The sequence below is a fragment of the Rhopilema esculentum genome, chromosome 3 (genome assembly GCF_057945365.1).
Source record: "Rhopilema esculentum isolate cy_ngs chromosome 3, ASM5794536v1, whole genome shotgun sequence".
NCBI classification, from domain to species: domain Eukaryota; kingdom Metazoa; phylum Cnidaria; class Scyphozoa; order Rhizostomeae; family Rhizostomatidae; genus Rhopilema; species Rhopilema esculentum.
Genome location: NC_142817.1, coordinates 1601077 through 1628473, shown reverse-complemented (window position 1 = coordinate 1628473; position 27397 = coordinate 1601077). Strand labels below are relative to the sequence as shown.

Sequence of the window (27397 nt, the reverse complement as noted above, 5' to 3'; positions counted from 1 at the left end):
CCCTGACCCCCTCTCCACAGCACTGTACGTAACTAAAAGTCAGTCATGGGCGTTCTTGATTGTTAACATTCCTTATTGGTAAACGGGCGTTTCCAAAACTGCGTGGCCTAAAATTTCTACTTTGTCCTTTCTACAGCCTATTTGGTGTTGCCGCCGCTGATTTCGCCCCTACTCAATTACACCAGTCTTCTGTATCTTTAGAGAAGACAGTCAGAAGTAAACTTACAAAAGATACTGAAAGGCAATGCTTAATGATCACTAATTTTTATTTGCTCCAAAGCATTAAATGATTCATAATAAAACTCTTTTTATCGAGTGTATTCCTCTGCAAGTAATTGAGATACAATAGGCGTAATCCCTCTGCACATTTTTGAGACAACACTCTGTTCACTGCAAGCGGAAACACCCGCTTTTTCATAATTTCAATGCTTCGCTCTTCTATCACAGAGTAGAGAAGAGGTCCACCCTCCTATTTTCTATTCTGCACCTCTATTGTGCTATTTTTATAGGTAGACATTAAAAAGTATGAACAACCCTTATCCAGTGCATTTTATCCATATTCAGATGAATTATGGAGACAATGTTTCGACAAAATTGGGGCAATTATCCCTCAAATCCCTTGCCACCGCGACTACCTCCAACCCATATTATGTTCCACGATAACTTGTTCCTTACGTTGCTTGTCTTCGGTGTTCAATGATATAATTATAATATACACCAAAGAGCTTCTGCTAACAGTAATCTAGAACGGTCGCTTTAGAAGGTCGAATATGACATCACCGTTTGGTCTTATGTCTTTCATCAAGTCGACTTCATTTCATCTAGCTGTCATTTCTGTTGCGTCGATATCGATCAGACAAAGTAAAAAGTCAACATTTCAGTGGCAGCCACGCTATCAGTTTCACCGATCTGTCTCGCCTTTGCTCTCCTCAAAAGACTAGTTATGTGTCACAACAGTGGTGATGCAGCTTGAACTGGACGCTCTCCAACGTTTGCTTTCGTCATTTATTACGATTTTGCGAGTGGACTTTGCACGAAATATCAACATTCATATCCCTGATATGTTTTATGCGGAGACACATTAGCAAATGGTGAAAATATTGTGAATTTCACACTGACAGAAATAGTAGCTCTTATTTGCCAAAATGATGGACTCCAAGCTCGGGATTGTTAGATGCTTCATATTGTCGTTCCTTGCCAATGCTTTGCTGGTAAAAGGTATGCTTATTTACATTTATACAACAAAAGTTTATCATAAATCTTAAAAGTTTATGATTCAAGCTAACAAGCAATTTCAGCATTGTTTTTTTCTGTTGTTTTGAATCTAATAATGTTGAAAAACTCAGCTGTACCCCCACGTTCCATGCTGTTATGGTTTCTGGATCAATAGCTGGACAACTACTTTGTCACTAATTTTTAAGCTTAATCTCAGCTTTTAGGTCAAGATGATCTACTTATTTCTCAGAGTAGGACTAGAAATAACTGACCGCACATCAAGGCAAATTCAAGATTAAAGAAGTATTTCAGGGTTTGGATAAGCACCACGCCCTTTGATTTAGGGTGATATCCACAAACACCCTTCCAAGGAAACGTATTTTTACCTGTTTCTTGTCCCTCGAACATGCTTTGATCAAATCCTTTCTTGTGCAAGATTCTGGTATGATCTGAGAACAGCGTTGAGAGTCATTTCAAATTGGAACTTGGAAAGTGGAGAGTGCACTTTTTTTTGTATCGATTTGGTTTAAAAAGAAAAATGGCGTTAGAACATGTCCATTGAAAATAGCGATGTGTTTTTGAAAATTTACTTTCATGTCAACAAAATAGATTTTAACAGCTAGTCAACTCTGCAACTAAAAATTTCATAAAGCCACAAACCTTTGCCAAGAAAAGAAGGTCTCATTGAGGATAAAATTCAGAAAAATACACACACGTTTCATTGAAAAACATTTTTTCCTTACCCGTAAATCCGCGAATAAATGTTCTGGGAGTTGGGATTTACTAATTTAGGCCATTTTTTCATGAGGATTAATCCGAAAAGGGCTTATTCGAGGGAATCGATAAGTTGTCATACAAATAGCACCTTTTGTAGCTTTTCAAGATCATTTCATTAGCTAATAATTCTTTTTATTCATTTTATTTAACAACAACTTTTTCTAAAAAGACGCATCAAAGTATTTGTCAAAGTAAAGAAGATCTTTTAGTCAAACAATTTGATATTTGTCTCGTTTTCTTAGTTTTTTCATTTGCCGATTGATTGTGTTATCAATCATGTACTAGAATGTTGTACAGTGGCGTAGATAGAGGGGGGTCAGGGGGGGGGGGCAAAAACCCCCTTGTAAAGCTAAACAGCTATTTATTCGGAAAATCTCTGATCTGGTCGGAAATGCAACATGGTTTTCTATTTTTATGTAAGTGTTACATTTTGAGATGTCAGTTTTTAAAGGTTATTATAACAATTTCTTCAGTCATTCTGAATCGGATGGGCAACAACTTAAAAATGCCTTTGGCAAAAAGAAGACCAAAAAATCTTCAATTAGTATGATTTATGACACATGACTTTGAGTAAATAATTTAGCTTCATCTCCTGTTTTATTTCAGTTCTAATGTCGTTATGTTACGTTTTGAATCTGTTTCACGATTTTTTTTAATCTGTGTCAAATGCTGACGAATATGGTACACGGCAAGCCACAAAAATGGCATTTTTTACTACGAAAAAACTATTTGCAATCTGGTATCAGATCTGTGCGTTTCCTTGGTGCTAAATTTTTAGATCAATATTCCAGTAGATATAAAAAGATCACTGTCTGTTGTCAGTTTATGTCAAAAAATCAAAACCTTTTTATTCAAAAAAACCTATCAAATTTGATTCTGAAGCGAAGCTTATTGCTCTGTTACTCATGTAAATGACCAATAACATTTAAAACCACCTAAGAAAAGGGGGTGCTTTCTCCTCCATTAGTTCATCTCTACTGAGAGAGCTCCTCCTAAAGAACCTCCTCTGCAAACAACATCTTATATATCTGTTATTTATTGCCTGTTACTATAAGTATTTTATGTAATGTGTGTACATTGTATGTAGCTAGTTCTAAAGTAGTTGTAGTAAAATATTGTATGTAGAGGAATTTTAAAGTATAAAAAGCTGAACCGAACTGAACTGAATTATGTTCAAATGTATATAAAAATTAAAAATGTTTGTTAGATTTTTGTCAGATAATCTCAGTTTTTCGCCCATCCTATGAAATTTCCCATCTACGCCATTAATAAAGTACCTTGCTGTTATATCTCGAATAAGCCTCATTTTCAGGCGAAAATTGGCATATTAGGCTGTGGGCTTATTCGAGGGTGGGGTTTATTCGGGGGGACAATGCAGGGACTTACGTTACTAAATCTCTCTGCTTCACAAGTTCTTTGTTGGTGCAGTTTATATCTTGCCTTCTCGTTGCTGGGCTTCAGCTGTAAGGCATGGCCAAGAATGCGGCGGGCAAAGGAGGGGCAAGGGAGGGGGGGGGGGGGTAAAAATACCCTTTTTCAAGGTCTTGACATTATCCTTTTATTATCATCAAAGAGATTCATATGAAATTCTGGCTGTAGCACCTAATTAACGAAGACATTTCTAAAGACTTGTGAAAACTTTCTTATTCCAAAGTTAGTTTGTTTTCAAGATGCCTGCAGATGAAAGTATAATGACAATTAAGAAAGAATTAGTAGAATCTGTGAATTATTTTGAAATGCCATGTTACTGAGGCCTGCGCCCCTGCCTCTTGGTCGTATCGGCAGCCCTGGAGGACAAGGCTATCCTACATCTTGCTTTCTGACTCTCAACGCATGAGTCGATTTAGAGGCGACGCTCAAATATAGATGTGTTTTCGCAGCTTACTGTCTTCACTCAACGATACAATTCCAAGAAAAAATGGCACTATTTCTGAAAATGGGTTCTCTTCATATGATATGAGAAAATCATGGTTAATGACCCCTCTCCCTCCCCCTCCAAAACTCACATTTTCTTTGTCTAAGTTCCAAACGCATTTACCTTTTATTTCCAAAGTCTCTAGCTTCTTGTCAATTTTGACCTTAAGTTCAGGCGAATAATTATCTGGGTTTTTTTTTTCATTTTTACTTGTCTTGTGGAATCTATTGTGGTTTTTGTATCCTTGGCAATTAATTACCTTTTAGTGCTTGCTGCATAGAATTAGCTATATTATGTTTCCAAGATTACAAAATTGTGACGAAAATAAAGAGAGATGACAAGAATAGCGACTGTCCTTGTCATCTGACCGTTGCGATAAAGTGGCTCCAATTTAAATCTATGCAAATCCAAGAGACATTAGTGTCGGAAACGAGGCTGACCTGCGCCAAAGAGACATGATATGCATTTAATATCAAGGGATTAAAACTTGGCCTTTATGGATCGGATTTGATAGCTCGTGGATTCAGTGGATACTCTCTTTTAATCTTATTTAGATGTATTCGATGTTTAAAATAGCCATTCTGTTAAAGTGTTGGCGTAACGATTCGACTTAGTGACCATGTGTAAAGCACGGTTCTTTAATACGATACTCAAATTGCGCGTAAACTGTATTTGCCAACACTGTAGGCTAATCCCCTTAAGTTCTTCCCTTGAAGTAATTGCTTTTAAAATTAGGGGTCTGGAGCACAGGCTATCAAATAACAAAAATTGCCGTAAGGGGTTGGCTTAAGTAGAGCGCTTTTTCCTATACTTTGTCCGTCGACACATAATTTTTGTTCACACAGTATAATGATAATTATTTTGTACCAGTTGTAATATGTTATGATTTCTGTAGCAGCTCAATTTTCATAATATAGCACTAAAAATGCTTCAAATTGAAACTTCGGAATTCTGAATAAGAACAAATAAGATACGCCCTTTTTGTCGGCAAAAAGCTTAACTGAACCCAGTGGCGTAGCGTGACTTTTTCAACTGGGTATTCTCTATTAATCAAAAGGGTGGGGCAGGGTGTGGCTCGATGCGGCTTGATGAAAATAGGGGGATAATAGGAAGATTAAAAGGACTAGCTATTGACATTTTATCTAATTTTCTTTTTGGTTTGGTTGGCAAGTACTGCACTGTCAGGGCATTGCTATGATAAAAACAATACTTTGCTAAAGGACCCTTCAAATATACTCTTCGAACTCATTCATTGCATCATATTACTATTAACCATTTCATCAAAAGTAATTCAAATCAAAACATATCATTGAAAGCCAGTAAAATTTTACTGGTCGAAATATGTCCCAATAGTTGCTGTTAAATCGTCTAACATTTGCACTGATGTAAAAAGGAAGTAACTGTAAACACCTACTCTTGATACCTTAATACAAAAGGGCTTTCAAAAGTTTCAAAATTATTCTCATAGGGCATTACATGAGTTATAAATGATTTTGTGCTATGCAGTATAGACTTTTTCTTCATGGTCTAATCGTAATATTTTCAATACAAGTTAATATTTGAAAGAATCGAAGGTAATGAGACGAGACTGCACATAAATGCGCTCGAATAATGCAAACAAAATAGGCCAACAATATAACTGAATACACCAGGCAACTATAAGGATATTATCCAGGCCTATCTGCATTTACTTTAATTCTATCACATAATACAAACAGAAACATCCCTGATTGGCAAGCAATAACAAATTGGCATTTCAAGAGGGAACAGATCTGAATCAGTGTAGTATTATGTAGCAGCCTACCTTCCCTTTCCACTTTGCTGTTGGTAGATTAAGATTAGGGGTAAAATGAGAGAATGATTATGAAACAGTAATACAGACATTGCAATAGTTTTTTTAATTAAGTCATGTTTACTGTTTTCGATGCAGCTCCATCACTCCAACCGCTCCGACGTCCATTAACTGTTTATATCGATCTCATAACGAGACTATTTTGAACCAACTTTGAGGCTGTACGCTGCATATTTCTCAGCGTACAGAACCATTGTTTTAGCTGATTAACGGCAAATATTATTCATGGAAAGGAGCATTTTGATTGGTTAAAGTACCGTCTAGGGTATTCACTGCGTATTCATGACCGTTCTCCATACAACATGAAGTAGCTCAATCTTCAAAATTAGCTTCAAAGATCCCCCAGCTTCTCTATGCTTCGCAGCGTTATTGTTGCCATGAATTTCGTGATATTTTGTACTTGTACAAAATGTAGAATATTGAAGGTAACGAATTCAACCAGAATCAATAGCCCCAAAACATTTTTTACTTATTACAATTATACGTCGTATTAATATTTTTTCTGAGAAATCTCAGGGTATTCACTGAATACCTTGAATACCCGGACGCTACGCCACTGACTGAACCCCTCTGAAAAACAATTTTTCTCCGCCCCTGTTGCCCGCCAACCTTTTTAGTGCTGGCTTCGAGCCTGGCCGCGTCATGGACCATAGCTTTTCATTGATTGCTCCAACGAAACATTGACTATGCATCAGGGCCCGCGCCACTGACCTTAAACTGGAGGGGCCAGCAATTTGAAGAAAATTTCCTCTTACCCTCTCTAGCCCCAACCGTCGTAAGAATGATTTCTGACGCTGTTTTCCTGATAGATTTCGGATCAATGTATTTGCTTTAATCTACAGATTTATCTGAAGATTCAATAATTTGAGCCGATTTTAATCTTTTATTTCACAAAAAGTGGGGAGGCCATGCCCTCCTGGCCACCTCTGTGGTGCGGGCCCTGTACAAAGGAAATATGCCTGACTTCCACTGAGCTGTATCACGTGGTGTCAAACATTTTCTAATGTCCTTCTCACCGAAGGCATATGCTTTTCAAATGTAATGACGAATTTCCAGCTTCTAGCTATGGAGGGATTGAAGTCGTGTCACAGTATGAGCCCTGTTCAATATGAAAGTTGCCTTGTAGGACCTCTAGTTTCCTTTAAGCACCATTTCAGCTTCCTTTTAAAAGCAAAGTAGAATGCTAACCTTTTTGATTAATCTAGCAGAAAAAGGCTAAAGAATTGCGAGTTCTTCGGTAAAAACCAGTAACACCAAGAGATTAAACCACTGAATCACTAAAATATAATAGGTAAGGTAACTCACGACCTTCAGATTATCTTTGCGAGTTTTAAAGCGGATGCTTGAAGGATCCTGGACTTGAGTATGAACCTTGGGCACGGCAAGTGTTTCTGGACTTCTACTTCGACAAAAACGTCAAGTCTCTTTCACCAACAAAGTTGCTCTCGTAGCGGCTGGCCCCTCAAGACTGACTCCACTCTAAAGCTGGCACGCTAGATATGACTGTATAATCGGATTAAGCTAATGTCCAATTAGTGTCCTAAAATGATGATACTTATAAAATTAACCAATGAACATCAAGACAAGGATCAAAGATCAACAGAACTGTTAAAAATTACCAAATAAGCAGCAAAGCAAGTATCAAGCGAACACATGAAAATGAAATGATTAAAACGTGATCAAGTCCAAGGTCACTTCCAACGTAACGGCGCCTCCATTGCATAACAAGAATAACTGTGACAAATATCAACTGGAACTTTGAAAAATCGCTGATTATTCCCTGTTTGATACTTTGCCTCTGTATTACTCAGTTCCTTAGTAATTTTCAACCAAAAGAGCCAGAGTGTTGCCAGATATAATTTATTTTATCACACAGACAGGCTCATGCCATGACGAGAAAAAGACCAGAAACAGTCAGAACAAGGTTTTTGCTCCAAAGTTTAGAGGGTCATCAAACTCTGAATACTGAGGAGATCTTCATGTATTTTTGTAGGTTAAAATAAAAAAAAAATTGCAGCTGTGTTTTTTATTAAAAATTTATTATTTCATCAAATCAATCAAAAATACTTTTAAGCTTCTACTTTAACTGCTGTTAATGGGCGGATATTTTTTCTAGGCTCATACCTTCCTCAAAGAAAAAATTTTGCACACATAATGGATTTGTACCGAGGCCTTGTAAACCACAGTAACTCGGACATTGTGTTGGCGGTTGACGCAGCAGATGGAGTGAAGGAGGATGTCTTCAACGAAATGAAAAACCTGTCCGAAATGGCTGTGCAGTGCCTAAGTCATGTTAAAGGAACTCGCATTGCTGTGGCGTCTTTTGCCGAGAAAGTGAAGCTTGTTCACCGATTCCAGGACTGCCAGAAGAACAGCTGTATCATCAAGTCTCTTAGGAGCCTAAGGTGAGCCTATACAAAGAAGAGGATGTAGCCCCCCACTTTTTTGTAGCCCCCCACTTTTTGTTAATAGTGGCAAACTACCATGTGAATGCGTTCCAGCGTCCAAGAAGAGGCAAGAGTAAGCATAGCCTCGCACTTCAAAATGTGTTCCGGGTTTACCCTGGTACCAGACCCCACTCCTCGACTGAGGTTCTGGTAGCGACAGTACCAGAACAACTGTGAAATTAGGTTAAATGCGTAGCAACACAGCAAAAAACTTAACCAAGCGAATACTCTTCTATTGAATAGATTAATCAAGGAGAGCCCAAGACCGTTCATTAAGGAGGCAGTTCATGTTATATTTGAATAAATGTTAGTTTTAACAAAGCCAACATAACTTCTGTCTAAGTGTCAATACATACACAGTTTTTCTGCTAGTGGATGACATTGAAATAAGATTAAGAGTACTGGGAGCACAAACAGTGGCGGCTCCAGCCACTAGCCCGGAGGGAGGGCAAAATTTAAGTAGGCCATGCCCTTGTAATGGAAAAATGTGCTGCCCATAAACACACCAAATACCAAGATATATCTCATAGATAAAACAAAATTGTCAGCTCAAATGCACAAACACACCGTAGTTAAAACTGTTTATATTTTCAAAGTTTGTCTATATGTTCTCCCTCAACGAATAGGATAAAAATTCTAACTTGACAACATAACATCTGGGGCTTGGGCCCCGCTGTTCGAGGCTGGGCCTATCTTTCTAATTTCTTTTTTACTTCTCCCTTCTTCACGTTTCACCTTTTCTTTCTCAACAAGAATTCTCTTTTCCCTGTCTCTGTATCATGGAAAAACTCTTTAGGGAACTGGGTGCAGGCGTTCACCACCACAACAGAGAAACCAAGTCTTAGATTTGGCCAGATAATCTGAAAGAACGGCATAAAATACCTCTCAATATGCAAAATTAGTTAGATATGTTCCAAATCGGGCGAGATATGGCCAATGAAAGAATTCAAATTTGCTAACGGATAACTGTTATTCTGGCCTGGTTCAAAAAAGATATGAACCGGCATGCTCACTGAAGAAGAGAGTTAATTATGTTAAAGGCAAGGAGACAACTTTCTGAGATCGAAGCAGCTGGGTTTATTCTATCATTTTTATGAGTCAAGTTATATTTCCAAAATTAAGACTTTCTTGTCTGTCCGATACAGAATCTTTTTTTCTGACACTTCATCTGTTACTCTTTGTACCCATCCAAAACGTTCTCACAAAAATTGTTTCCATTTCAGACCTGGAAAAGGGAAGCGTGCGACTGCTCGTGTGCTGAAAGAGGCAAAACGGATTCTAAAAAGTGATGGACGGAGAAAGACAAAATGGACCCTTGTTTTGATAACATTTGGAGCACCAAGGATTGCACGAAAACGAACGTTAGTTGTAGCACAACGACTGCAAAAAGTCGGTGCTGATATGTATTTGCTGGCGATTGGGAAAAGAGCGTTCAACAGTTACGAGACACTGAAGAGTATTGTTCGACCATTCGAAAGCGTGGGAAGAAAAATTGTGCAGCGACTGTTTCTTTTCAGAGGTCCACAAGACAGGGCTGATTTCGTCATGACGAAGGCTGTTCTGAAAATAGGTAAGTCAGTCTCCTTTGAGGATAATTTACATGCGCAGAGCGGGGTCATTGGAAGATTCATACATTGAGGTGGTGAATTCATGTTTGCAACGTCACTGTGTTTTAAGTTGATGTCTTGAATAGGTCAAGACTGTGAAAAAAGCTGAAACGACTGTAAAGCAATCTTATCACTCTTGATATGCAACTGCTTGAGAAGGAATTAGGTTTCACTGGATAACCATGGCCTTAAGGGCCTGTTAACATGAAGTGGGCTGGTTAACTTATGCAGGATCAGTGCGTTATAAACACTCAATTGTACTCGGCATTAGCGTTTACATAGAGAGTGGACCATCTCACCAAAGTTAGATTGGTGGGATCTGGATCTACGAGTCAACAGACTGACCAAAGCCAGACTTTGTGGCTCTTTTGCGAAAAACGTAGCATTTTGTCTTGTTTTTTTTTCAAATTTCACTATACCCTGCCCAGTCTGGCCTCAACTGGTGGCATCAACGGGAAGATCAGCTTAGAGGGAACTATTTGGGAATCATAATTTCAATCATAACTGATAGACGTCATTTTTATCACCTTTTATCGTAACTATAAGCACGACAAAAAGCTGTTGTCCGTTTGGAAAGGAATGCATAAACAATACATTAAAAGAACTGTATTTATGTTTTAGTTTGCGCAAAACGCAGGCCAAACCTGATGTCGAAGTTGAGAATGTTAGGTTAGAGAAGCACAAGAGCTGGTATTCGATCGAGAAGACGTACAACTCGCAGATCACGCAGTTAGACATTCCCCCACTTCGTTTAGACAATTTGTGTAATGCTGTTGATGACATTTCAAGTTACTGACGATCCAATAGAATAATTGCAGTTGTTTTATAAATTAAATTTGAAGTTTTGTATCTTGTGAAAACTGTTCCGAAGATAAACATAAAACTGATATGTAGAGGGTACACGGAACACAGAAATTGTATCGTACTTAGATCAAAATGACACTACTCATTATATACATTAAAAAAACGGTATATTCACTCTGTTGTTTACGACATACAAACGACTTCAACTCGTAAAAAAATTACTTATCTGGCTTTAAGAGAAACGGGACTCAGACGTGCCAACTTCGAATTCTCCGGTTTAACGTCCTGTATTTAAGCTTATTGGAATCATGCAACAGCTGATATTACATAGTAATAAAAACAACAGCTCGCAAAGATTCTATTTAAATACAAGCTTGCAAAGCAATCTGTCATCGCAGAGACTTAGGCAGAGACTGCCTTGGCGTTTACAGGAAAATGGGAATTTTTGGAATCATCTTTACACAATAAATTCCCTTTATAAGGGGGGATCTTCACACACTAAATTCCCTTTATAAGGGGGGGGGGGGGTGCGTTGGAAGATTCCAGCGAGCTAGAGCCTTTTTGAAAGGAGAATTTGCTTTTGTTGGGAATCTACGATCTAAACTGGATACTCAAAATGATAATATAAGAGGAAGGGAAGCAAGGAGCGATTGGGGTTTTTGGACGTCGTTTTGAGCACTTGTTGAATTTTTGAAGGGCACAGTGAAAACTAGGCAAACTGCAATTGTTTCTTTGACGTCAGTTTTTCTAGTATACACATTTCAATTTCAAAATTGAAAAAACTTTTTCTTCTCAAATTCAAGAAAGGTATAAATATTGTGGAGTAGGTTTCTTTCTGAACACAGTTAAATTCACTGAAGCAATCAAAAATGAAATATTTACAAAACCAGAAAAAAATTATCTAAAACTTCGAAAATCCAACACCATAGATGTATGTATCAGCTGCTATCATTCACTAATCGACAAGATCAAACACGTCTCGTTCTCGTCTAAGATCTCTTTCAGCCTCGTCATCAGATCCCAGGTCGTTCACGCTACCAGTGAAAGAGCTTGCATTAGCTGACTGGACAGTAGTGTGATTTTGCATGCCAGAACCTGTCTCTCCATGGATTTCTAAATCCCAGTTCTCACTCTGATGGATAAAAGGGGTCGGGTGGCCAAAAGAATTGAATCCAGGTCCATTTGGATCTTGCTGGTAGAGTTGTTGTTCTTGCTGCTGCAGTTGTTGTTGTTGTTGTTGCTGGAAGAGCATAAATTGTAGCATCCGTTGTTGCTGGTACATGTAGAGTTTTTCTTCTTCAGAATACTGGCGATTGAAGTTGACAGAGGGTGGTTGATGTTGGTGTTGTTGTTGTTGCATATTCTGTTCCTGAGGCTGTGATTGTGTTTGTTGTTGCTGAGGAAACGGTTGTTGTTGCTGTTGCTGTTGCTGTTGCTGTTGTTGCAAATGTTGTTGATGCAGCAGTTCTTGTTGCTGAAGTTGATAGACATATTGAAGCTGTTGTTGCTGTGTAAACGGTTGCTGTTGACCGTGGAATGTACCTGGTAGTTGATGAGAGAGCTGCTGATTAGCCGCGGGCGCGTCACGCCCATCGCCGTCATTTTGAGCATCGTCCTTCCCACTAGGATTTTTCTTTTCAACGGGTCCATCTAGTGTCCATAATTGTTTTTCTGTCAGTGGGGTTGGAGACCAGAGCTCAGTTGGCTCGGTTAGAAAGTTTGAGCTTGCTTCTTGCTCATCCCTAGACTGTTCACCGCCTGCTTTTAGAGACAATGGCACATCTCTCTCATTCTGGCCGACATGTTCCTTGTGTGCGTGGCCATTCAATGATCGTCCGGTTTTCATTGCATCTCTTTCTGGCATTCGTTTGCTTTCATGCTCCTTTTCTTGATGTGGCTTCCACAACCGAGCATGTGATGCCTGGCCTGCAAAACGTGGTGCCTAAAAAACGTAAAAATAGCTTGCTCTTAAACAGCCTCAAAAGCCTCTCTCTCATCCAATGGCAAGATGAATAAATTTCAGAATAGAATTGTCCTCCTTTTTACCTGAAAGTACTATAATCTGTGGTTTGATGTATGAAAAAACCTAAAAGGGCACCATTGAAAAGGCACACCAGTAAGTCTGAGGAGAAAACTGGTGAGCAGAATGGTCATTACAATAAAAACTAGCTTCATTGTCAATTTTCTGTTCATAGACGACGTCTGCTCATAAGTATTTCTATAAAAAACCAGCTTTCTGTAAAATGGGTCTGTACTTTTGGTCAGGGGAGAGACAGAAGATATATACAACCATCGTTGTGGATGAATTCGTTCATTACTTTTGCAATATGACAAGGCGAACTGTCCTGCTGCAAAATCATTTTCTCACCATACCACAATTATATTTCTTTCTGTTCTTGCTTGGAAGCTCTACGCCAGCATAAGAGCGCAATATTTCACATTGATGGACCAACAATAAAAAGTCAGTAACTAACTTGTGGATGCCATTAGGGATATATGTTTAACCAGGGCTAAACCTAAGGTGTGCTCACCGTTTTCAAACGAACCGTTTTTAACTATAGGTTTGCCACGGCCCTCTTAAAAGACGTTCTCAGGAACGGATGGGGCTACCGTGCGTAAATAAAGTGAATGCATGAATGAATGAACATTTTACCTTAATACATTTTTCGATAAATTGTAGGATTTAGTATTATTCGGTACAGTTACATGGCCCATGGTATAAATCTTAGACATAAGATATGCTGATGAAATGCAAAACTACATTCTAGAATATTCTAGAAAAGTTTCTCATAATATTTTTTGATCGCTGAAATCTTTTATTGGCAGTTATTTGATCAATGAAAAGATTGCCGGATGGTGGACCGGCGAAATTGTGACACAAGAGGTTGCTTTTGATTGAAATTTGAACAAAATTAGTGGTTGAAAGCGAGGTTGGTGTGATAACGGGAGATGATATAAGGGGTTTGACTGTACTGCGACTCGGAGAAATATGTCAGCTGGCCAGTCCTGTTTTATAATAAAAGCAAACCACAATTAGCTACCCTCATGCAATAGATTTATTTGCACGCGTTGGGCTTAAAACGGTTTGAAGAAGACGAAACAAATTCATAGAGGAGGAGAAGAATAGGACTGTAGAAATAACTTACAGTTTGTTCCCTCTTTGTATGCCATTCGTCCAGCAACTTTTCCACATTTCCCTGTTGTATAGCAGCTCTGTACTGCTCTACAATTTTAACGGCCTTTTCTCTCTCGATTTCTTCTACTCCGCGCTGCGAGTGGAGCCATTTGGTACGCATAGCCGCTTTGGAAAGGAAATCCACATCGAAAAGTTCCATTTCTTTACGGCTACCGCCCTTACCAGGAACAGGGAATCTATAAGCACAAGAAGTGACGAGGGCAACAGCACATAAACGCTTGGTATCGTCAGCGGCTCTTCGTAATATAAAAAGCACCACCGGCTTTTTTCTGATATTCTCAAGAGCATTGTTAAAATCAGTAAAAATAAAATTTTGAAATCGACTTGTTCTGTATGCATCCTCGATAAATCTACTATCATATAGCTTTACAAAGTACCGTGTATTGTGGCTATCGAATACCGCATGGCGCAAGCCACGGTCAAGATTTTTCAACCAGTTGTTTCTGTCACTCTCTGACTGAGTGAATAAGTCTTCTTTTTCAACGATTTCACGAGTGCGTCTTCTCCGGTCAATTTTATTACCAAAACCATGGTCCGTCCTTTTATCAAAGCCTTTATTCGAAACAGTCCGATTGGTCGGGTTTTTAACATTATCTACATCCCGTCCTCCTTGGTTAGTATAACTGTCGGATTCACTTTTTGCTTCACGCTTTTTTGGTACATCTTCACCTCTGATCAGCGTATAACCAACACCTCCATCACTTTTTGCAGAATCTGATACTTTTCTAGAATCTCCAGTTTGTTTGCTAACATTTTTCTGATATATTTCCGTCTCATTAACTCCAGAAAGGTTTTTCTCCTCCGCAACTTCTGTTGTTGTAGAGCTTGACTTTTGGCAAACAGCGCGCAGTCTTTCTTTGATCACTTCTTCTGACCGGCGTACCATGTCTATCTCAGTAGAATCAGCTTTTGGAATTTCATGTTCCTCTTCCCTGCCTTTTAATGATCCATCTACCGCACTTCCAATACCACCCGACTCATAACTCTCTTCAATCTTCTCATTACCCACATCGGCAGACTGCATGCTTACAACAAGTTTATCTTCATTTTGCAATTTTTCTTCTTCCTTTAAAACCCCTGTAGATTCCACATGGTGACGAGTTTCATTAAGCCCAGCACTTGAATCAGGCTTTGCCTCGTCGATTCCTGGTTTCGATCCACTGACTGCCAATTTCTCGCCTCCAATTGGTGATTTTCTTTCGCCATCTGAAATAGATTCGAAGTCATCCACCGGCAAAAATGTTTTCTCTTCTTGATTGTTTGCGTCCGGTGTTTTGCAAAGATCTCCCCAGGATAATCCTTCTAACGAGCCACTAACATTAACGTCGATTTTGTCCACTTCCTAGAAATATGACAAGAGAAATTCAGTCGAGAAATCTATTTAAACTTTTTGTTTATCCTTCCATACGAGAAATTTGAAAAGTGTATAATTTGCCAATTCATACATTAATTTTTAATTATTAAAGTCTGGTAGCCCATTCAGCAATGCTGGTTAACAAGGGTCCATGCATTCAAACTTAAAGAAAAACATAAAATAGAATAACATAAACGGTTACAATTTTCTAAATTTTATAGATTATGCTACTCAACCCTTCTAAACCATCCTACCTTCGCAATTTTTGATACTCTTTTACAATATTTTCATTTCTATTTCACTTAATTTGTCAAATTCTATTTACAATATATACATATTTATATACAATAGTTAAAAGTCTGAAGTATGAAGGGTATTGAAAGGCTGCCAAGAAGGAGCACACCCAGTCATCAACTGGCCGATTTCCATTCTCGCATAAAGTGACATGGACTTACTTTATTAGTCTTACTACATGGATTGTGTCAATTTGCTGCAAACAACATGCATCAATTTTCAAAGCGTTACTTTCTCATATAAAAAAACTGAATATATAAGATAACAGACGTAGAAGGCCATCAAACCAAAAGGGCTCAGCCATCATAGCAAGTAAAAGAAAGTAACAAAAAAGTTATTTCAATAAAATACCTTTAATTTCTTTTTCTCTGTTCCTTCCTTCTTTTCTGCTGTCTTCAAGTCTCCTTTCTCAGTATTTTCCATTCCGACGATGATTTCTGGTTCTCCTTTCTTTTCTCCGCCTAATTTTTGTGTCGCCTCTGACTGACCATTTTCGACTTCCTCTCTTGATTCAGTTTCTCCTTCCACTTTATCGAGCATTTCCTTCTCTGTATCCGAGTCTTGCTTTTTCTCTTCGTTCTTGTTATCCGAGCGATGCACATCTCTAATAACCGCGATTTTATCTTTCTGATTTGAGTTTTCTCCATAAAGCCTAACATCTTGGCTTAGCAGAGTAGAAACCTGCAAAGAAACCATTCCATTTGATAAAAGTTCTAAAGGATAATTGCCTGGTAATTAACATTGAATAAATAAAAAACCTCCTCAAATAATGGTCACGGGAAGCAGATCAATGTTGATTAAGGGTATACAACATCTAAAGGGCGTCGCCAAGTAGTGTTAAAAAGCATCTCTGCAATTATAAAGGGTGTGGACTAAAGAGTTTCCTATGGGAGTGCCCCTAGCCCCTCCCTCCTGTTCCAGCCAGGTATCTCCCTGGATCCGCGCTACAAATGCGCCAGAAATGACTTTATATTGGATTTCCCCGCACCTAAATCAACGGAGGCAAACTGGCGTATGCATGCACAAGAATGAATTGGCTCTGACATTTGAAAAACGAAATTACTGTTAACAAAAGTGCAACCTAAATTTTAGTTAAAATATTGTTGAGTTCTGGCTATACTGTCAAACTGGCAGTGGTTTGGATGAGACTTAGAGGAAACATCAAACCCCACAAAATTTGATCCTCGAATAGAACTACATTTTATTCTTCATTGCAGGTTTATCAGTTGGTAGCGACGTTTATCTGATGTTGAAAACCCAGTACTGGTCATGATCTATACAACTTTTAGAAAACATTTCAATACGCGATTATCTATTTTCTTCCCCTGCACAATAAACTAACTCTTTTCTTCGTCACCATGCCAAGCCAAACAGCATTGCAAACGTTTTTGAGACCCTTACTGACTGAAATGAAGAGCCGTACTAGAACGTTTTGCTGAACCTAAAACGTACCTTTTGTCTCCCACTTTCTTTCACTGAAAAAAGCGAAGAATAAGATCGTAATGTGGAATATCATCAAAAACTACATTTAATTGTAAATTGGCAACACAAAATCTAACAATATACTATTCCTATGTCTTGTACAATACGTTAAACAACTGCAACATTTACAATTCATGCCAAAATAGCCTTGAACACAAAACAGCGGGAGCTGTGCCCTAAAATAGTGCTGGTAATGTTCTAGGGGGCGGAAGGTTCAAGGGGGGCGGTAGGTTCAAGGGGGGCGGCTGGTTCAAGGGGGGCGGTAGGTAGGTTCAAGGGGGGCAGGGCGGTAGGTTTAAGGGGGGCAGGGCGGTAAGTTTAAGGGGGCAGGGCGGTAGGTTTAAGGGGGCAGGGCGGTAGGAGAATCGATAAATTCGACCTTGAAAAATGCATGTTTTTAAATTGAAACCCTTAATGTTTCAAGATTTTTGGTAATGAATGTAACTACAAGAAGAGCAAAATTTGATCATTGGCTATTGTAAAAAGGATCAAGGACATTCCCAAGTTTCCAAACGCGGCTTACATTCTTTGCAAATGATATCTTTAATATCCTCTGCATTTTCCTCGTTTCTTTTCAGCGACACGATATACCGTGGCAGGCATGAACCACGAACTTCGTCCTCGACATTCAAAGCCAGTGTATGCTTGTCAGTTATATCTTTAAATGTCCATTTAACCTGCAGCAACAATATGATTATATCAATCAGTTTGAATAGCTAGGTTGCCCTTTTTTGAGCCACTTTTAGAAAACCCAATAAACTACAAACGAAGTAACGAAATTTGAAAATCAATTGCCCATAAACAGCCTGGGTGATTTACAATGAGCGCATTGATGTAGATTTTAAAGAGCAGAGGAAATATGGGATATTTATCGGTTAGAAATTACAAGATGCTTTTTATGTAAGAAAGAGTTTAGGTTGAGCACAAACCTCATATGGAACTTTAATTGGATCTCTCGTGAAGCAGCAACGAAGGGTCTGCACAAAAAATGTCAAACAATTAATACATCTTATCTTGCACAATAACTTACTGTCTGAATGTATCAGATTACGAAAGAAAGCCAAAATTGCTGGCAATGACAAGGTTTAGACAAAACTAAATATGTGTAACAATCCATTGCTTCAAAGGAATTACATATTTATATTAGAATAATTAAAGGAGCTTGAATGACAATTTCGACCAGAAAATCTCCATCTGATCTGAGAAATAGTAATGTTTGCAACTTGGGTATCGTTGCTAGCTTTCTTCCATTATAACAAATTATTCTTTTCCTGTTAAAACATATTGCAAATTTACAACAAGGAAAGTTGTTTGGTGATCGCATTATGCGTTAAACTCAGGGTTGCAGTTTAGAGAACCATCTTACTCGATGCATCAAAGCATGTCAAACTGTGCCTATACGGAATTGCAGACCGCTAATCAATTGAAGTTTTAAAGATAATACTTACAAGTGGCTGGATGTCTTTAAGGTTGTCAGGCAAACGGTTTAATCTGCTTTTCTGCACTTTTTCTGTCTTGCCAGTATCAATGTAGCGTAATACGACCTAGATTACAAAAAATAGAGTAAAAATTAAAATCTAATCACGGGCAGCAGACAACAGCTATGAAACAACAAACAACAGATCCAAATTTAAGTAAAGTATACCAAAATAGTAATTAACTTGCCTTAGTTTCATTCCTAAGGACAAGTGAATAAGATATCACCCATCGAGTCAACCAGATGAAGCCGGTAAGCCTCCATACATAATCTATTACGGTACATGGTGGAGGCATAAATCTGATAATTACGCTGATATTAACAATAACAGGGGAATATTTAGTTTGGCTTCTGAGGAGAAATTCTAAAGCTAAAAATGCTAGACAGGGTCGTTTATTTTCCCAGAAGCAATGCTTTAAATGAGTGCAGACCAGTATTTGATAATATATACGGAGGAAAAATGTGAGCGAGTGACCTGACCAGGGCAGGACTAAAGCTACTCGTTTTCTTTTTAACAACCAAATGTTGCTTGCCCATAGTTTCCATTCTTACAAAATAATGCAGATAAATTGTTTCCATTTCAAGAACAAAGGCCAGCACTTTTGTGAAGAAATAGTCAAACACAGCTTTACAATACCGATAGGCTAACAAGACTCAGTCAGTACCGAAGTTCCAGGGAGCTTTACATTCTCAAAACAGGATTATTTTTCGTTATTTTCTGCCTACTACACGCAGCATTTCTAGTAGCAATAATTTGAAAATCTTGTGAGCAAACAAGTACTAAACATATTCTGTATTTCACCACCATCAGGACCGAATCCGGTTAGGCCGTTGGTGAACCCATAAAGCCGACTCCGTTCTCCACCCGTCTCTGTCCTCGCAACGACCGCCTCTTACAGTCCAAGTCTTGTCCATTGGATCATATTCATTATTTACCATCAAGTAAATCTTTATTCCACAAACGTTTCATTAACAGTCAAGATAAGCTCTCAAAATGCAGATAATGATGCCTTAAAAAGTTGATTAAGTGCCTGAAAACAATAATAAAAAGAGGAAAAAACTCACATCAGACTCTGACAATTCTTTCTCGATGATAGCTCTAAGCCACATATTGTGCACCTTGGAAAGAACGCAAAATACCTGATCCTTGTTGCGAACATCACATTTCCATAGATCTCTATTGTGCATAGTTTCCATTCTACGGTAGAGAATAATCATCAAACACAAGACTTTTCTCGGTCAAAATCATCACAAGCAGGGACGTAAATTGACGGACGGCATTGGATGGAGGTTGAGAGGCCAGAAATTATCGACTGAAAATAAGCCAATTGTTATTTTGTACAATTCTCGGCATTGGCGTTATTTATATTATTCTCTAGCGTAAGTAAGAATTGGAATTGTGGCTTAGATTTTCTGATTTCAAAGAATTTCAAAGATTGGGGTAGGGGTGGCACCGGTATTTACGTGTCTGATGATCAGGTAAATAAGCTTTGATAACAAACCTTAGCTTTTGAGAGATGGTATTCAAAAGTTCAAGATTCACACCATATTCTTGAACACACCAAAAGGTTCCGTCCTTTAGCAGAGGACTCGTTACTCGCATGTATAGTTCTCCTCTCTCTGTCCAGGCTGTAAATAAAACATGTTATAAATATCTTGATGTGATTCAATCATTCTAAGCAAACATTAAGTTGCTTCGATTATACTTTTCGTGCATTTAGTTAATCTTCTCTTATGGTCATCAAAACACTCCAGAATGAGCTTATACATACGTTTAAGTGTTTCTAGCGATTCTTCGGATTGCTGCTTCAAATCAGCTTTTTCACTGGTCTGTTTTACTCCCTTCGTTTCTGTTTCCTGGGAGTCTGTCTGACTCTCTTCTATCGATCCCTCTGCAATAGGCGCATTGCTGTCGTCAGTTAACGGTGTTGCTTCATTTTCCTTGCTTTCCTCTGCTTCCTCTTTTTGTCTGGTTTCCTCTGTTTCCTCCTGTCTGACTTCCTCCACTGTTTCCTCTTTTTGTCTGACTTCCTCCACTGTTTCCTCTTTTTGTTTGACTTCCTCCACTGTTCCTTCTTTTTGTATGCATGTCTTCTCTATTCCCTCTTTTTGTCTGGTTTCCTCTGTTTCCTCTTTTTGTCTGGTTTCCTCTGTTTCCTCCTGTCTGACTTCCTCCACTGTTGCCTCTCTTTGTCTGACTTCCTCCACTGTTCCCTCTTTTTGTATGCATTCCTTCTCTATTCCCTCTTTTTGTCTGGTTTCCTCTGTTTCCTCTTGTCTGTTTTCTTCAACTGTTTCCTCTTTTTGTCTGACTTCCTCCACTGTTTCCTCATTTTGCCTGACTTCCTCTGCAGCATGCACAGTTTTCTCTTCTATCAGGGTTTCCTCTGTAGGAGCTTGGACTACAAATATAACAAATCTCTATTAAAAATATTATTATTCGTTTAATTTTATAATTATTTAGTATTTGTTTGATTTTTATTTACATTGAACATCTTATCCCATCACATTGGGTTCTCGTCGTCGTATTGCTTTGTTCCTGAATATCTGTCATATTATTATTCATTGCAAGATTCACAGAATCCGGCAGACAGCCTACCTTGCGGTTCTTCCTTTTCACGCATTAAATCTCTTTTAGTTCGTGCTTTATGCACTATGATCGCCTGAGCAAAGAAGGCAAGAGGAGTAATGACCCTAATCAGCCTAACAGAAGCTGGCCTTTTCTCATTTCCCCCTTTTCCATGCTATATTTTTGTAATGCAGTGGGGATTCCTTTCTCATAATGCTACAATTGCACACATCTATCCTGAAAAAACTTACCATGTTCCAATTTTTCAAATATAGACCATTTTAACAAAATTCACTTGAGTAATTTACCAAGATCTACAACAGGTTTACACAATGACACAGTCACACAGGCATGCCATTCCCAAGAAAAATATCGCTTTAAGTTTGGCAAAATGCACATGCAGACAGCTCTTCAAATGATTTGGACCCTTTCATGTCATAATCGCTTGCGTGCTTAAAGACAATGAGAAGTAGTAGCAACAGCTATTAACCTTGATTACAAGGGATCCCAAAAGACGTTCTGCTTGATGATATAGGCTGCTTTTGACAAAATAGTTCATGTTTCACAGAAAACTTTTATATATACCAAGTTGTGGATTGAAATAGGCGAATCAGAAACAAGAGCACATGACTGTTGAGGTTACCCAATCAGTGCCGCTTGCTTATTGTATAAGCTTAAGTATGACTCGGAATGTTTGCTTTTTCAAATCCATTTAGAATACATTATGATTATCATTTCAATATATTTCTGTGCCATGCACATTTGTGTGAGCAATCTTAGGCAATAAAATAACCATAGTGGGTTGGCAAGGTAGGCTGTCTTTGGAACATATCACAATCTAAATTGCTTGTCTAAAGTTTCTTTTCTCTAACTTTTGCCGCCTCTTTCATTATAACTAAGAAAGTGTAGCCAATTTCTCAACCAGTTTCTTAAAAAGCTCATCAGATGACTATTACTTACCTTCAGTTACTAAATACATATATTCAGAATAATGGTTATAACATGACACCAGTTACCTAAAATCCAGGGCAGAAGATGTTGAGATTTGCAATCCCTTGTAAACTGTTAATATCTCTGCTATTGAGCTGCATATATTCTTGCAACCTGACATGTGTTTTGGCAACTGTCTCAACAGCAGAGAACAATTGGTGCAATCAATTGAATCTTTTAGGCAGGATATTTAAGGTATTTACCTGTCATAAGAAACTGCATCTGCTCTGTAATTGCTGCAAAGACTTTTTCGACATCTTCATTTTCAATGACTGCTGGTGGCAGTTCATTGATAGATGATTTGGCCTAAAATGAGAAAATGCCAGTTTAGCTAGTTTAACTATAAAGCTTGAAATTACAGAACAACAGTGCATCTTTTCACATTGATATGGCTTCTAACACGAACTTTTAAAATAGATCTCATTTTTTTCTTTTTAGTTGGTAATTTTGAGAAGAAGCCCAGGGCTTATAGGGCTTATAGCAAAGCTCTAACAACAGATATAATCACAATCGAGATCTGAGAGTCAGGATCTGAGAGTTGAAGTTAATAAAATTTTTATGTCACATCATTTATTCACGAGCTCCTAGGGTAAGGCCTATTCTTCATGTCATTTTCAAGACATGAGAATTATAAATGGTGATTATTCCTGCAAAATAAAAATTTCAAGAGATCCTATGGCATACATGTTGGGAAACTGCAAACAGCATCTTTTACAAGTAAAACTCGCAAAACAAAATCATTGATTCATCTTCTTTCTTTCTAAACATTTTCCATTATGTCTTAGATATTTGTGACATAATGAAACATAAACTAAAAAATTTCATCTTTTTCCAACATAGAAATTTGATTTGAACTTTCTCAAATATCATCACAAAGAATTTATGGTCAGATAAACATATGTTAATTTTTCTTAAAAAATCAAAATGTCTAACTATTTGCTGATAGTTACAAGGTAAGATGCCACAAAATGACATTTTTTCCTCCAAATGTGTTTGATAACCTGATAAACTGACAATTTTCTAATTTGATCACATTTCATTTGTGATGAAAAGAGACAGTGGCCGAGCAAATCTAGATCTCAAGATCTCAAAAATGTAAAGGAATCCAGAACTTTTGATGTCCAGCTTGCATAAGATATCGAGGAGGAATTAAAAAAAGGCCTGCGGAAGCTACAGTTGTTCAGGCGTTTTAGAAAGGAGAAGTGCTATATTTGTAGAAGAGTTTAAATTAACCAGAAAGAAGACCAAGGTTAACATGGTGAAGACTTGTGCAGAAAGATCTGCAGGGGCAGGCTTAGTGCAGGACAGACAAAAGTAGAGATAAACGCTGCAGGTCTGATGCCAGACATGGTTAAAACCTACAGTTGAAGGAGATAATTATGATTATGACACAGAAACATGTGCATTCTCAAAATCATAGACAAAGGAACCAAGAGGTGGGCATTCATTCGGGCTGCTCCCACTTTTCAGAAAAGATTGTAGCTACATGTAACCCCCTTTTGAAATGCTTCATATGTCTATGCTCAAAATAGAGCACCCTAAATATAGTCAGATCACAACAAACAATTCCATGCTCAAAATAAAGCTCACACTTTGATGCCGCCCATATCATTAGATCAAAACCACAATAACTGATAAAAAAATCAAGTGTGAACAAGAAACCTTTTGATTGTTTTAATAGCTACCTCAAAGTTTATAAGCATACATTCACTCAATGGTGTGGTTTGGTTCAGTCAAGAGTTGTCTATGAATAAGTTGTCTATAAATGTCTATCAAATATCAATTTAGTCTCTGATATAAAATAGGCAATTACAAATGATACGTACCTTCTTGACTGCATTGACTGCATCCAACAAGAAACCTTTCACATTGTCTATCTTTACAAGCAAGATTTCCAGATCCTGTTTGAAAAAAAATTGGTCACATAGAAATATCAGAATTGATACAAAATATTGAGATAAAAAAGCAATACTTATACAAAAATCATGTTATTACAATTTTAGAGGAAGGCCTATACATTCCTCTCACAAAAGTTTCCAGGCAGGTCAAGGAGATTGATTGCTCTTTCAGATAATTTTTTGAAAAACCCTTCCATAATGAACCATGACATTAAAATGTTGCAAGTTTCTCCGCTTTTCATATGTTATAATTTTTTGTTAAAGTAAAAAACCTTTTGCGCTACAAGCCTAAGGCAACTTAACTGATGTCAAATCACTGGTCCAATATTTTCAGAATATTTACAGATAAAGAAAATACAAAGTGTTTACTCTCAGTTGCAAAAAAACATTTGCATGTAGATGTCGCCAATCCATTATAAAACATGCATAACATTTGGTAACATTTTAAACAAATCTTAAACTTTCTTGCAAAGCAGACATGACATTCAGTGCAGGGCCATAAAGTCATACTATTTCTTTGCTGCAAGTCTCGCATAAATTTATCAGTATAAAGATACATTTACAATTCTTTATCATTTCCCTTGCAATATTTACCAACAGATATTGTGAACATTTAATGCAATTTTGTGTAATGACAAAAAAACCAGCTTTGATGCAAATTGGTTAAGGCAGAACATTTGGCCATTGATGTTGTGAGAGATCTTGCTTTTTTGACAGTGGCAAATTTTTTATGCTTCTTGTTTTTCATTTTTTTGCATGTGTTGAAAGCAGCAGTCAGAAAAATTAATGATAGCCTTTTTCCATCATTGTGTTGAAACATTATTTTGATCTCTACAATCTTGAGGAAAAACCCTCACAAATGTTGGTTACATATCAATAAAATAATTTTTTTTCGACCAATAAATAGATGAACGGCCAAAAAGCTTCAAGAAAAACTAGATGGAAATCAACTGTCTGTCAAGCAAACATTTGGTTTTTGGTATGTAGAAAATGATTATTGATTAAAAAGAATGAAAAGGTGGGTTTTTTGCATGTATGGTTACAACAAACAAAAATCTGCCTTTCCAGAAAGCAATAAAAATGTAAATGAAAGGCATACAACACTCTATCACTGCAATAGGTAGAAAAGGATCAACTTATAAAAATGCAAGTTTAAGGAGGGCAAAAAGTGCTAAAGACAGATCAAACATCAACCACTAATTCAGACATGGCTACTCACTCATATTATGACAGCAAGAATGGTAGGCCTAGGCCTTTGTCCTTCTTATATATCACATCCTTTTAAAACAAGTAATTATCATGCAATGTTCTGTTAGAAGAACTTTGAAGCTTGAACATTTGAAATTTATCTGGTAAACAGGGGTGTACCTTGACGATCTGGAGTGGGGGGGTGTAAACAGGTGAGTTAACTGACCAAAATTCAACACTTGCTAGTCAATGTATACACACCAATATACTAATATATAAAGTCAAGATACACATCTACAGACAATCCATAACGATTACGGACCATCTGTAAAATTTGATTATTGACCAACTTTCCACACACCCCCTCCCTAGGAGATACACCCCTGCTAGTAGAACTCATAATCTGTTCATTAACAGAAGTTTGTAATTTTGCTCCATATACATTATTTTTCTAAAGTCTGCAAACAATGTTGGTTGAAATGAATAATCATTCCTATAACTTCAGGATCTGTTAAAATTTTAATTAGTAAAGCAAAAGTTACCAAGAAAGTAACATTGTATTTCAAATGAAAAGAAACTGCTAGCAAACAGTGATTATTCACAAAAATTTTGGAACTATTGTACTTTGTACTAATAAAAATTTGCTGCACAGAGTTTGAAACCAGCAAGCGACATTCAAAGTAGTAAAGACATTTAGCGTGTGACGTAGAATATGAAGACTGAAATTTTAACTGACAATTTAGAGTATATGAGGTTAAGATGGAAATTGGAGTCTGAGGGAGGAGTGTTGCATTGGTCACCTTTCATAGGCTGGTAATTATTATGGAACTTATGCCAGATATATCCAGCATGGACTTCTTCACTTCCTTGGCATACTGGCATAAAGGAAGGGAAACAATGTGCTGTGATAGAGGTGGATAGTTGGCTGCCTGTATTGGGGTAGAATGTGACTTGAAAAGCCATTGTTGGTGTAAAGAAAAATGAAAATTTTCTATCATGCATGTATCATGGAACTCTTTGGCATTATTATCAAGATGCAGAACTTTCCATGCAGGGCCATGAATTACTGGCAAATATAATGAGCGAGCTTTACATGGATACAGCCTAGAAGGGCTGCAGTCGCCAGCTGCAGGCTTTTGGTGGCCCTTTTGGTATGTTATGCAAAAATTTACAATAGAAAAAGTACATGTAAAAGCTACTTTGTTTAGCTAGAAAAAATATGCAAGTATTTTCAATCTGTATTCTGCTCTTTTCCTAAAAGTATTGAATAAAACTAAAACTCATTCACAGGGTTACACAATTCTTTTATTTTTTTGTGTTTTTATGTATTTACTTTTCATTGTTCATTTAAAATGCAACTTTCATTAAAAAGAAACTAATATTGCACACTTACCTTCTCACAAGCATCAAGAGCTGCAGCCATACTACCATCAACTGAAAATGCACAAAATTTGAAACAGGAATCCCTTTTAAGATGGCAAGCTGAATTAAAGAAAGGGTGCTAATTACAATCACTTTAAAATCCAGTTTGCACTTAGATGTCTTATTACAACAATACTTATACAAATGGATTCTATACAGAGAAGTTAAACTTAACAAATTAATAACAATTAGCACCAGCTTTGTTCTTTCGATAAGTCTGTGAAAAATGTATTTTAAACAAATCAAATAAAAAGGATGTCATACAAATGTGAGTGAAGCTGGTAGTTCATTTTCACGACCATAATACTGATGCCATCATTCAGAATTCCAAAACCTACACCTCGTCTTTTCAGATCAATAACTTTATAGACCAAGCCATGGCTTTTGGGCCTCTACAAGCGACATTATTCAGTACATCACGATTTAAGGATTATAGGCCAAAAGAGAGATTTTGTATATGGCGACCATTGTATGCTTTCAAACATTCATTTACTCATTCATCGAGATACTGTTACACTCAAAATTGAACGTAGGATCAAATAAATCAGCCCATCTGTTCTAAATTGAGAGCAACACAAAAATTAATTTGATGGAATGGAATAAATAAAACAAACGTTTTGAAACCCCACTTGTTGAACTTGCAGCCGGCTCGCGAAACTGCCCGATCGAAGTTTTCGACATTAGCAAACTGTTGATCAAAACAAATTGCTCTCGAATTTCAATGTTAAGGAATCGTTTCTATCGCTTTCACGAGATCGATGAAAAGAAAAGTTTGGACTTACCCCTGAAAATCTACTTCCTTGGCGCAATTCGAGCTTTCCCCGCGTCCTCTAGCTTCGACTCTCGTTACCAGACTTCAAGAATCGATTCGATCCAACACTTGCTGCTGTTCCTCAACCACAACAAATAT

General features: G+C 37.5%; 2 protein-coding genes across 3 annotated transcripts; one reads left to right on the top strand and one right to left on the bottom strand.

Annotated features, from left to right (window-relative positions):
- The first annotated feature begins 1077 nt into the window (after positions 1 to 1077).
- Positions 1078 to 14872, top strand: LOC135692819 (uncharacterized). Its single transcript, XM_065211136.2, has 4 exons — positions 1078 to 1218; positions 7876 to 8164; positions 9430 to 9776; positions 10435 to 14872. The coding sequence occupies exons 1-4, from the start codon at positions 1146 to 1148 to the stop codon at positions 10485 to 10487; spliced, it is 762 nt and encodes a 253-aa protein (XP_065067208.1). The 5' UTR covers positions 1078 to 1145; the 3' UTR covers positions 10488 to 14872.
- Positions 10712 to 27397, bottom strand: LOC135692815 (uncharacterized). 2 transcript variants are annotated; one of them, XM_065211125.2, is made up of 14 exons: positions 27270 to 27397; positions 26459 to 26547; positions 23806 to 23880; positions 22183 to 22285; positions 20193 to 20822; positions 19923 to 20049; positions 19486 to 19618; positions 18392 to 18487; positions 17873 to 17920; positions 17467 to 17620; positions 16914 to 16936; positions 15813 to 16142; positions 13764 to 15155; positions 10712 to 12559 (listed from the first exon to the last, which is right to left on the bottom strand). In XM_065211125.2, exons 2-14 carry the CDS (start codon positions 26486 to 26488, stop codon positions 11573 to 11575), a joined length of 4128 nt encoding a protein of 1375 aa, XP_065067197.2. In that variant the 5' UTR covers positions 26489 to 26547; positions 27270 to 27397; the 3' UTR covers positions 10712 to 11572. The 2 variants fall into 2 exon arrangements, with proteins under 2 accessions (XP_065067197.2, XP_065067199.2); XM_065211127.2 differs by having other exon boundaries at positions 26459 to 26499; positions 27270 to 27381.

Bases quoted from the DNA above. Each gene is read 5' to 3' on its own strand.
- LOC135692819 (XM_065211136.2), top strand. From the start codon at position 1,146: ATGATGGACTCCAAGCTCGGGATTGTTAGATGCTTCATATTGTCGTTC. The intron at 1,219-7,875 runs GTATGCTTATTT...TATTTTTTCTAG, and splicing joins CAATGCTTTGCTGGTAAAAG to GCTCATACCTTCCTCAAAGA. The intron at 8,165-9,429 runs GTGAGCCTATAC...TTTCCATTTCAG, and splicing joins AAGTCTCTTAGGAGCCTAAG to ACCTGGAAAAGGGAAGCGTG.
- LOC135692815 (XM_065211125.2), bottom strand. From the start codon at position 26,488: ATGGCTGCAGCTCTTGATGCTTGTGAGAAG. The intron at 19,619-19,922 runs GTTTGTTATCAA...TCTCTACCGTAG, and splicing joins ACCATCTCTCAAAAGCTAAG to AATGGAAACTATGCACAATA. The intron at 17,621-17,872 runs GTTTGTGCTCAA...TTGTTGCTGCAG, and splicing joins CAATTAAAGTTCCATATGAG to GTTAAATGGACATTTAAAGA.